The sequence below is a fragment of the Grammomys surdaster genome, unplaced genomic scaffold, assembly GCF_004785775.1.
Source record: "Grammomys surdaster isolate TR1022 unplaced genomic scaffold, NIH_TR_1.0 752, whole genome shotgun sequence".
Classification (NCBI taxonomy): Eukaryota; Metazoa; Chordata; class Mammalia; order Rodentia; family Muridae; genus Grammomys; species Grammomys surdaster.
Window position 1 is genome coordinate 2,799,622 of NW_021605171.1, and position 12,404 is coordinate 2,812,025.

The 12,404-nt window shown below is 38.2% G+C and overlaps 1 protein-coding gene across 1 annotated transcript in view; it reads right to left on the reverse strand.

The window, feature by feature from the left end:
• The window catches only part of Grid2 (glutamate ionotropic receptor delta type subunit 2), a 1,223,762-nt gene that overhangs the window by 403,400 nt on the left and 807,958 nt on the right, over window positions 1-12,404 (reverse strand). Inside the window, exon 7 of the mRNA XM_028782458.1 lies at window positions 5,220-5,381. Coding sequence (XP_028638291.1) covers window positions 5,220-5,381 — 162 coding nt within the window. The remainder of the gene's footprint in view (window positions 1-5,219; window positions 5,382-12,404) is intronic.

A 12,404-nucleotide genomic window follows, 5' to 3' on the forward strand; every position in this document is an offset into this window, starting at 1 on the left:
TTTGCCTAGCGCTCTAGCAGAGTTGTGATTTTGACAGCTGCAGATAGTTTATGCAAGTGTGTGAATTCTAGGGACTCTTCAGAGGATATATTAATGCTAGGGCTGCAAAAAAGCACTGTTGTTGCTATGGGTGGGTTGTTGATTGTTGCTTGTATGTTGTTGGTTGTGGCTTATTAAGTAACCATGGACAAAGAAGAAACAACCAGAAGAAATTAAATATCATGACAGGAAAAATCAAACATGCCTCAAGGAATCCAATGTCCCTAATCAGCAGGAAATAGTTTAATGATAACTATTTCTCCTTTTCCTCTCTGTCCTTTTTTTTTTCCTGTGTTAGAAGGTTGATGAGAAGAAGATAAATACTCACAAAGTAACTAAAAGTCTAGCTACAGGCGTGACATGTCCTTTCCATGAAGCTTGAGAATGCACTGAAATACAACATATTCCTCTCGATGAGTTTACAATATCTTCTTTTCAATGTGTCTGGGTACCATTACTATCACAGGTCTTAAAGACCAAGCTTTTGTACAATCAATATTCAGTCCTAGGCTGTAACCTTTTGAGTAATACTATAAAAGAGTTTGCACTATGAATTACATAATGTAGGCTTGCTTTATATGTTTTATAAACGTCTGCTGAAAAGTGATAAATAATTGAATAGAGTACAATTTTTGCAATCATTTCAATAATAAGAACCTTAACACTATATCTAATCTAGGGTAGAAAACCTATAAACACTGGTAGAGTTGGTAGAATTTTCTGCCTCACAGTAGAGAGCAACAGAAGGTCCAAAATCCAGAGTGTGATTTAATCAGACCCAATATAGGAGCCACAAGTATCCAAGGTTTCACAGCTCCTGGTTCAGGTAGCAGACACAGGCAAGAGGCCTGAACTAACCCAGTACATGAAAGATGCAGAGTCACATTATGAGAGTCATCAACCAGCTGTGTAGAGTGCTGAAAATCCATGGAGGATGACATACTTGCCTTTGAGTAAGACCTCAGACAGAAGGGAGTCACACAACTTCCAGCCCAAGCTACAGACCCATGAAAGAGAATTGAGCAGACACAAGATAGTGTCTGACCCTCAGAACAGGACTAAAGGTAGAGTTTCAGATCCTACATATCAATTCCATGACATAAAGAGATATCTCAATGTTCCTATGAGTAATCTCTTGAACATTGTAAATACCTCCATTGAAAGAAGGAATTTAAAAAAAAATAAAAGAAAGCAAAAATCTCTACCAGCAAACCAATTATAGATGTTCAAGTTGCAACATAAAAATAAAAACAAAATGGAAAAAAATCAAAATAGTATGGTGTTCCAGGATAGTCCTAGTTCCACAGTAATGATTCTCAGAGAGAATGATTTAGAAAAAACTCCCAAAAACAAACAATTTAAAAGCATGAGTACAATTATGTTGAAACAACTCAAAGATGATACGGCTTCACTCCAAGCTCACAAAAATGAACTAAATGATGAGGTTAATCCAATAAATAAAGATAGAATTCAATGAAGACATTTATTGGAAAAACCCTAAATTGAATTGAAGCTGGAAATGGAACACTCAATATAAGTCAAATGGAAAGCTCAGTGGAAAGCACCAGTATGCAAAACAGATTCTCCAGAAGATATGGCAGAATAATTGTACTATTCAGTAAAAATCAAAGATAAATTAAATGTGTGCACATGCACAGGTATGCATGTTTACAGAACACAAGAGAACTTTGAGATATGATGGAGTGAGAAAATCTTCTAATTATGGGCATAGATATTATTGTGACTATTCTCTATATGACATATGATCCAGCTGCCTTACGCCTGAACTTTACTCATAGGCTTATACCCTGTAAGTCTTATACTGTCATTCTGGTTAGAAACCCAGGTCTACTGAGGCCCTAGACCTTAGTATACTGCTATTGTTACTTTGCTATATTGTCATGTTGTCAAATAACCTTCTAAATATTTATCTTTATGCCAATAACACAGGCTGCTCTAAAACTTGGTCAGGGAAGGTCTCAAACTTGATCAGAATTTTTTTGACAGTGCTCCCACTTGTAGGTTTTCTATGCTTTAGTGGATGATCCCACATTCAAGCATATATGGGCAGTATTACTTAATAGGTTATCAAAACAACAAAAATAAGACATGTAATAGAGAAGAAGGGATGCCAAAAGCACATTGGGAAATACAGGAGGGAAATGAAAGGTATATATGATCATATAAATATATATATATATATGAAAAACAAAGAATCTTAGAATCTTAAAAATAAAAATAAAAGAGAATAGGCAAACAAACATATACACATACATATACCCACATATACATATGTACAATATATTGCATATACAATAGATATGTATGCATGCGTAAAGCAAAAATACACATGTACTTAAATACAGATGCATACATAGGACATTAATAATATATTTTAGGACCAAGTGCAGTAGAAAAATGGAGTGAAAGAATCTAAATCTTTCAGGGTGATTAAAAAAAAGGACAATATAGATGATAGAAGCACAATATTTAAAATTAAAATTCTTTTAAAGATCATACATAGAAATAGTATATGCAACAGTGATATGGAGTGCTGGTACTTACCCTTTATAATTTAGGGGAGAGAGAGGGATTTCTTCCTTTGCTTCCTATTTGTTGAACAGCTGTTGTACTTGTAGCATTATATTACCACTTCTCACAATACATCTCAGAGCTAAAACAGGAGTCTCTGAGATTAGTAACCTTCATTGCCTGAGCACTTATACTATAGTTGTCAGCTGCTTCGTATTCCAAAACCTTTGTTTCGTCCTGGTATTAGGCATACAATTAATTCAGGACCAGAAGTTTATTCTTGTTCCTATCTGCACTCGGTATGGTTTGTATAAAATAAACCAATATGATATATCAGTGTAATGTGTATATTGTATGACCTTAAAACATAGATGTGCTGTGTTGAGATGAATATAAATCCAAATATTGTCACTAGAATATTGACACCACAATAAAAATTCAGAAATCTGTGAAGTATGCACATTGCCTTTCTCATTAGGCTTTATCTTTCGTTTCCTCCCTCAATGGCTCCACATATGGATAGGCTGCAAGGAAAGTCAATACCACACCTGCATATTTAATGCTAATGCGGGGATGGCTCCAGCTCCCATGGGTGATAGCACTCTTCAGCCCTAATTCTCAGCCTCTAAACAGGTTTACCTAATCCTTGGGCTTTGACCATCTTCTGTGGCCCAGCCAACACCCACTCTTCTCTCTTGAATTGCTATGTGAGTCCAACACACTCTCACAGTGTTTAGTTGTGTGCAGTCTCATCATTTCCAACGTTTGACTAGAGTGGCCCAAGACACTTCTATTGGGAGAGGGAAAAAGATACAACTAGGGAAAATTAATTACAACCCTTTAAGGTCAATTTAAACCAAGAATTCTTAGCCTGTGGATCAAGACAGTTTGGGGGATGCATATCAGATACCCTCCATTTCAGATATTTGCGTTATGGTCCATAGCAGTAGCAGAATTATATTTTATGAGCTACCAGTGAAATAGTTTTATGATTGGGGTCACGACAACATGAAGAACTGTATTAAAGGGTGATAGCATTAGGAAAGTTGCGAACTACTGATTCAACTGTCAGGTAAAAATGTAATGTAGCATCATGTCATTATAATTCAGACCAAGTTTTCCAGACTCGGGATTTATACACCCCTTTTGAATATGAGGTGCAGATCTGCAGGGTATTATGCAAATAGCCATCCAAGATAGTATTTCATAATTATTGTATTAAATAATCACTTCAAATATAAAAGTACAACATCAAATAATTTTAAATATCATACTGGTACTTGTGAAACATTCGTATGTTATGGTGTCTCTTTCCTTAGACACCATAAGTGAAAAACTCTTTCCTAAGTAGCCCCCTAAGCCACTGTTGTCTTTTGAGAGAAAGCTTCAGGAGAACAGATAGATGTAGGTTCCTGTATCCTCTCCAAATCAGGCACTAATAAATTGGCAGATCAGACTCATGTTCAACAACTTCCCTTGGATTCACACCTGCCAGCTCTCTACAGAAATAGTGCCGGGAGACTTTGGCAACAAGTTAATTTCTATTTGTTTTATTCATTCTCCATTGAAGAAAATGTTCGGCTGCCAGTGTGTTCAACATATCTAATTCTTAAGTACTTTGGTTGTTAGCCTAAACTCTTAGTTAAGTGATTCTTCATAAAAAGGAAACGGTACCAACATCAACATCAGTGTATATTCTCCACTGAAAAATCACTTCCCTTCACTTCCTGTTCTTTGGGCATCCATCTTACACATAATGTGAAATTTTTCCAGACATTTCACTGTCTTTTCTAAATGTGTGCATATTTCAAGTGACTAGTCATTTTTCTTTTTGTTTCAGGAAAGAAAGGCAAATGTATGAGAAAAGGGATAGGATGGGTGAGGTAAACAACATAAACCTCCTCACTGCTGTCTCCTGTGTAAAGGGTACAAGAGAAAATTGTTTGTTTTATTAATCATTTCATTTTAAATCAAAGAAGCTGTGCAAGACGAACGAAGGATGTCAGCAAGGATGACATGACAAAGATGCTACTCAACTGCAGAGTGCTTAGACCACTGAGAAGAGACAAATGGCATAAACTGTCTTCTGGGGATGGAGCAGGTAGCTGAGCAGGTCAAGTCACCCCGGCAGGCCACACACTGCCAGTGAAGAAGTATACAAAACACTTCACAGTACAGTAACATGTTAACTGCTTATAAATCGTGTTTGTAATAGAAGATAAATGTCCTTGCATCCAATGGTTTATCTTGTATCACTAAAATAAGAAACCATGAAGCCTATTGTGAGTGTTTTCAGCTGATGGTGTGGTCGATAAATCAAAAGACAAAGGAACAACATTTTGTGTCTTGTAACATGCAACATAAAAACCTTTGTTTCTTTACCCTAAAGGCACAACCATGGCAATTTAAATTTCATACCCTCCAGTACTCTTCTTGCATAATTTATCTTATAAGTAAGACCTCTGTTTTCTGTATATCTTTGTCTTTTATAAATATTGCATTCCTCCATTTTCTGGTTCTAGTTTGCAGCATTGTCAGTGAAAGAGAAAACAAACTTGTAAAAGATACCTAGCCACACACCCTCCTGCCTTCTCACCCAGCTTTGTGTATCAGTGCAGACCAGGGTCCTGCTGCCCATGGATAGTTACCTTCTTGATGGTCTCCAGCATGGACCGCCCTCCCTGCCAGGGCTTGGAGTTTTTCCTGATACATGACAAGCTTGCCATACTGTGCCACTTGCGGTCCTCCAGCTTCTTATGGAAGGCATTTGCAAGCAGAAGCACCGTGTCATAGATGTAAAGGTTAGAAATCTGGAAAGATATTAGATAGAAGTCATTACACTCTCCACTCTAGCCATCCACATGGAATTAAGACAGCTTAGCAGCTCTCTCATGCTTCACTGAGTTGCTTACTAGGCAGGATGTTTTTCTTTTCATTCCTTAGCTAGTTTTACCACTAAGAACAAGGTCTATCTGATAGTATATCTCAATTGCTTTTCTGGTTTATTTGGGTATGAAAGAGAAGCCTTAAAAAGCATAGCTTTGACAAAGGCAAGGCTACTGTTAGTGCTAGTCCTTAGAAAATAACCTGGCCCTTATTCTCTGAAGAGGCAGACTTCTTAAGACACTTAAATAGAAAGGGCCTGAAGTAATAAAGTTTCTCAGTATGTCAAGTTTCTGTGTTTTGGTTAACCATATGGATTCAACTTTCAATGTGGTTTCAAATTTGACCTTATATGAATGTCACAGGATCCAAAGTGGGAAGCAATCACTTTTGTGTGTTTATAGAGAACTCTGTAATGAGGAAGGACAGTTATCAGAAGTAGTCATAGACATCAGAATGACTAGGTGCATACAAAGAGCTGTGGGGATACACAGACACCAAAATCGACTGACAGGACAAATGCCACGACCAGCTGCTGGTCGCCTGTGCATGTGTGCTTTTGGTAACATTTTTGTCTACAGTAATCATGCTTTCTACTTGAGTATCTAACTGAATTACAGCTGAGGTTTTCTCCAAGGTCTACTGCAATCTTTAAAGAACTCTTGCCAGGATGACCGTGCACCCTATCAATTATTTACCAATGTTGCCTAGTTTTTAAAAGGAGAATAGAATTTATCCAGGATGCATGACAATAAACAGATGTGAGAGGTCATCAAAAGCCACTAAATGTCATTTATTGACTCTCAGAAGGAAAACTTCACATAAAATAAAGCTGAGCAAGAGAGGTAGTGATAGAAACTCATTTTCACCTTGACTCACTCCTGCTTTCTTAGTTTTTCAAGTGTCACATTTTCACAGTTTTTCATGAAAACCATGGAGAGGCTATGTAGATTGTCAGTGATTGTAATTAATCAAGAAGGAAATTCACAATGTCATCTCTGCAAACTACAGAATGCTGCGGAGATCCAGCCGCTGGGATAATTAGAGTCTGATGCTATGCACAGTCGTTAGACAGAATGTCCCAACAATACCTTGTGGGTTTTGTTTCACATTTCAGAGAGTCTTTAATAATCTGGGACTGTTAGGCATCATTTTATGTGCAAATTTATAGAAGAGGCACACTAGTAGGTGTGGGAATTTCCTTGACGAGGTATTGAAGATACTTATGTACTCTGTAAGACTGAAGTAATTTTTATGCGGAAATATCTGGGCAGGCTGCTGTTACTAACACCCAACACAGGTAACTGTTGTAGGAGCTAGGATAGACTGGAAGAAATCTACTAGGAATGAAGTGTAAGATCTGAAACTAAAAGTATCCCATTAATTCTTGTCAGGCTGAGAGTGCAAGGATCCTATAGAATAATGAAAAGACACATGAAAGATGAGTGGATCATAACTAATAATCCACACAAATCTTTCAACAGAATTCTCAAAGTGACATGAATGATGTCCCCTGTCTAGCCTCTCTTGAACCACCTGCTTTCCTCCTGTCCTGGACCACTCCATACACCTGCTTCCAACCTGTCCTGGACCACTCTATACCCCTCTTCCCACCTGTCCTGGACCACTCCATACACCTGCTTACCACCTGTCCTGGATCACTCCTAACACCTGCTTCCCACCTGTCCTGGACCACTCCATACACCTGCTTCCCACCTGTCCTGAACCACTCCTCACACCTGCTTCCCACCTGTCCTGGACCACTCCTCACACCTGCTTCCCAACCTGTCCTGGACCACTCTATACCCCTCTTCACACCTGTCCTGGACCACTCCATACACCTGCTTCCCACCTGTCCTGGACCACTCCTCACACCTGCTTCCTCCACCTCCATCTATATTTTGACCTTCCCTTTGCTTTGTGAGGGATAGCCTAACAGAATCCTTCCATGTGTTTGTTTTTTTCCTCCAAATAGCGAACATTCTGTTCAAAGGGTACACTATAAGAGACCTAATCCTTCTTTCTGCCTGATGACCTGGACAGTCCTTTAAAGAGTAATTTATTTCCTGAAAGTTTCATAGAATGTAATACATACATGGTTCCACTAATGCTTCCACTCTTTTTTCTCCTCTTCCTACCCTGAGCACTCACCCTCTTACTGTTCCCAATTGTCTACCCCATTTTATGCATTTTGCTTTTTCGTTGATCCACTGTGTTTAAACAGGACAACTCTCTCATACATTGGATGAAGGTATCTACTGAAGCAGAAGTAGCTGTGTCATTCCTCAAAGACAATGACTTCTCCTCCCCTAAAGTTCTTCACAGCCATCCTTTCTGTGGCTCTAAGAATACTCAGTTCATCCCTCCACTGAAATCTCTGTACTGTTAAGGCTGTGAATGAAGTTGTGAATGAAGATGCATGCTGTATGTCCCTTTTTAAAAATGTGTTTTGTCTTCTTCTTCTCCTTCTCCTTCTCCTTCTCCTCCTCCTCCTCCTCCTCCTCCTCCCTCTCCCCCTCCCCGCCCCCTCCCCCCTCCTCCCCCTCCCCCTACCCCCTCCCCCTACCCCCTCCTCCTCCTCCACCTCCTCCTCCTCCTCCATTTTCTTCTCCTTCAATTTCCTCTTGACTTACTAAGCAGTCTGGAACATACTTGGATTTTAATAAACCATTGACAAAATAAATCAAAGAATGAGACAAATGAAGATAAGAACATCAAGTTGAAAGTCAGAAGATTATGACAGATATTAAGACAAGGAATTTAGCCATTGCTTTTTCATACCTGACAGAGTTCAGAGAGTCATGTTTTTTTTTTTTCTCCTAGCTGAGACACGCTTTCTGAGCACCTGTGCTCACCATAAAGGCAAATGCTTAGAACCTGACACATGAGAGACACTTTCGATGCCTGCCACTTTCCTCCATTTGTCCACATTGCAAACAGCCTGGTCAGAAAGCTGTACTGACCTTTTCTGAGCGGTTAGTTCTCTAGTCTCTATTACTTCTTCCTCAAGCAGGTGCTCATTCTCCTTTGAGGACTACATTTGCACATTTCCTTTTCAACACCATCTATTGACATTATGGTCACAGTCTTCATGAGGTCTTTGACTCCTCCCACACAGTGATGCCAAGCCATCTGTCTCAGTATGTAAAAAGCTGCTTTCAAGTTTTATGCACACTTTCATTCCTTACACAGGAGTGACTGTCTGAAAATCTGAACATAACTCCATCTCTTACAACCTTGCACTCCAGCTCCCGTTCTCCCATAACTGATCCACATTTCTGCCATCACACTTGTTCTCTGACACCAGCAAACTCATCTGCCGCTTGCCCTGTAATACCCTCCATCCTTCTGCCGATCACCACTGGGTACAGTTTCTAGGCTGCCAGTCACACTAGACCTCTTCCTTTGTCTGTCTCCTGTTTCTGTTTTCCATAAAAGGGTTAGTAACTAGAACGGACACATGAATGCAGATGTGAGCTGTCTAGGAGATTGGAGTGGGAGACGGTCTCTCACTTGATCTTAGCAAAGTGCTTCTGACACAGAGTCCAAGACTGTATTAAACTGGTTCACAGCAGATTTGACTTGCACTGTGATCATATTGAATTTGCCTTCAAAGTAACAATTTTGAGCAGCTGTCAGACCAAGGCTCTTCCACCTAGATTTTATGTAATTGATTGTGGGCCTACTTGATTTCTGTGGAATTTCAAACTTAAGGATTATTACAAGTCAATACTAACAGTTCTGACCTTGATTATGTAATGCTACATAATCTTTTCCCTTACAGGTTTATGTCTTTTACAATTTTGATCAAGTGGAGATTGACACATTAGAATTGAGTTGGAGGACAGAAGTTTGTGAATGACCATCCAGAGGATATTTATCTAGGCATAATGAAAGGTTCTGACTCTGTACATCTCAAACTGACTTTAAAAGAATAGCTAGTGGCAAGCTGTACACATCAGAATGTATTCAGTGCCAGAAAATGAATTTAAAGTACATTTTAGGTATATCAAATTTTAGAGATTTGATTGGCATATGTAGGTGATTCAGTTTCACCCAATGACTTAGAAAAAAATAGTTTGGTCAACAGATTATTTGACATATTTTAGTTTTATAAGATCTCTGATATAATTTTTAAAGTAACTATATCATAATATTCTTAGTATTTGAACTTTTTCTTATTGACAGAATTTGTTTCCTTTTTATCTTTAAGATTGATAATGCTTGAGTGGTATCTACCTTGCTGGACTTTTCAACATCTTTGCTAATGAGTTCTGAAGAAAATGGCCAAATATTATATAAACTCAGTTTGTAATGCATAACACTGGTAGTCCTCCTGTATAATAAACAGATTAAAAAACTATTTGAATAGTTTTAGTTTGACTTTGCTTGGTCAAAAAAAAACCAACAAAACTATGTTTTTCTTATATGAAGTACTCAAAAACTTACATATTTTCAAACTTATATAAATTTGCATAGTATTGCACACTACCATTATTTAGTATAGTAATCTTAAGAGAATTTTTCTCCTTTGTCTTGAAGATTATAATAGTAAATCTCTAGGACTTTGATTCTGCCTCTCATACTTTCCCTTTTCTTTCTAAATTACATTGATGTTCTGATTATATCTGCTAGTTCACTGATTGCTCTGGACAGTTATTTAGCAAGTCTTATTTAAGCATGGATGTATAGCCTTCAAATCTTCAAACCAAGGCTGGGCATGGTAGCACAAGCCTTTAATCCCAAGATTTGTGACTCAAAGGCAGGTGGGTGTCTGTGAGGCAAAGGCAGGTGGGTCTCTGTGAGTTCAAGGCAAGCTGAGTCTACAGAGTGAGTTCCAGGGCTACATAGAGAGAACCTGTGTCCAAATCAAAACAACAAACTTCAAACCCTTGTGTTTTCTAATTCACTGACTTACATTCTATGATGAGCTTTGCTAGTACAAGTCCAGCTTTGTCCCTCCAAATTGCATTCATGGTCTTAACTATACCAACAATCTAACACTTGAAAGACAGGGTTTATTTTTTGGAAAAAATGTGAGCCTTCTTTCCCCCCTCCCCCGCACTGTACCCAAGCTAACAAAGCCTCATCATGCTGGAAGGGTTGCTCCACTGTTCACCCTGTCATTGTTACTTATGATGCAACTTTAGCTAATTCCGGGTTATTTGCTTCTTGATTTCTAATTTAAGATTTATGTAATTTGTCTTCAATGTTCTCCAAACTTATCTCCTCTTTCTAAATACATTTAAAAGGCAGTGGCTTGGAGACCACCAACAGGTCCATGATTCCCCATCTTCTCTCAGTACATAGGTCCACTGGATGTTAGAATTCAATTTCTAGCCTTAGTGCCCACCTGAGCCCTATTTGCATTCATAGGCATTGCTTTTAACTGAGCACTACAGAATGCTGACATAAAATTCTATCTATGGTCCCACTCACCTGCTTTGCTTAACAGACCTGGGCTGAGCAGGCTTATTTTCCTAAGGAGCTCTCTATTCCTAAACTAGCAGGCAGTGAGAACCCAGTGAGAATTTAATGCAGAGGACCATTTAATTTAGTTGCTTTTCTAACAAGAGTGAGATAAAGCTTTAAACCTAGGAAGGGCTGAGTACCAAGTACTCTACTTGCAATGAAACACTTTAAATTCAAGAGCTCTGAATGCATTCTCTTAATTATGTAAATCTTCCCATATAAAAAGTTTCTATTAGTTCTCATTTCCACATAGTAAATATTTAGGATAATTCTCTCATACATAAGAGATAAGTTAATATGAAACAAACAATTTCTGAAATTAAAAAAAAACATTAATTGTTTTGTTCTCTTTCATTTGTAGATTTAAGAACAAAAGGAAGAAATTATAAGGCAGGGTGGTGTGTCTGTAGAACCCTCTTAGGTCCCCTAGTGTGAGTGGGGACACAGAGAGAGCTTGTTATGTGGTTATCTAAATCAACAGTTACAATATTAGGCAAATGTACTTTGATGCTCTCTGCTTTCTGCAAATGACAGCCATTGGTGTTCCTAAGAGCTGTTCATATTTCCTGATAATTCTTTTAACGTGAACAGATTTTAACATTTCATAATTTTCCAAGTTAAACTTACTTTATATTTTCCTTCATTTAGACTCCTATCACTTTCATATTATCCTCATAATCAATTATGATGCAAAAAATCCATCACAAACATAAAATTAAAAGCACTACTAACATTTAGACAGGCATGGAAAGGCTTCAAGAGTCTCTTACATGGAAGAGGCTAAAGCTATAGTCCCTTAAAACTTTGCAAGGACCAGCTATTTAAATACACAATAATCTTGGAACCATGAGTTTAATACGAATAAGTATGAGGAAATGTTAGGGTAAATGGCAATATTCTCATCAGCCCATGAGTGAAAGGGGCTGTGGAATTAGCTAACAAAAACTTGACATTACAGAATTACCTTATGAGAGATTGCGGGACACAAATTAGTCTTCCTAGGGTTGTATTTCCATATTACTAAAATACTTCTAGAGAGTAAAATATTTTCAATACTAAACTTATTAAAGGATGACACTTTTGGAATATATTAATTTTTCTGATTTGCAAAATTGATGATAATCTTTGTTGATACCTAATGTCACCCTTTAAATACCTTTAGATGTTGACACAACACTCCTGCAGTACACATAGAGACTGCTGTACCATGCAGGTTTGTTTTGCAGTACAGCCCTCTTGACTATGCATATAGGTGAATGTGACAGATTGATTCTTTCTTCCTCCTGCCCTTTGCAGGACTGGAGAATTTCTCATGGCCCCCTGCTGCTGTTGCCTGCTTTCCTTAACACCACCTTCCAATGGGCAGATTGAGATTTCCAGTACAAGACGAAAATAGGTGATAGGATTTTTCTTTAAACAAGAAAAGGAAAGGAAAGGGAAGGGAAAGGAAGGGAAGGGAAGGGAAGGGAAGGGAAGGG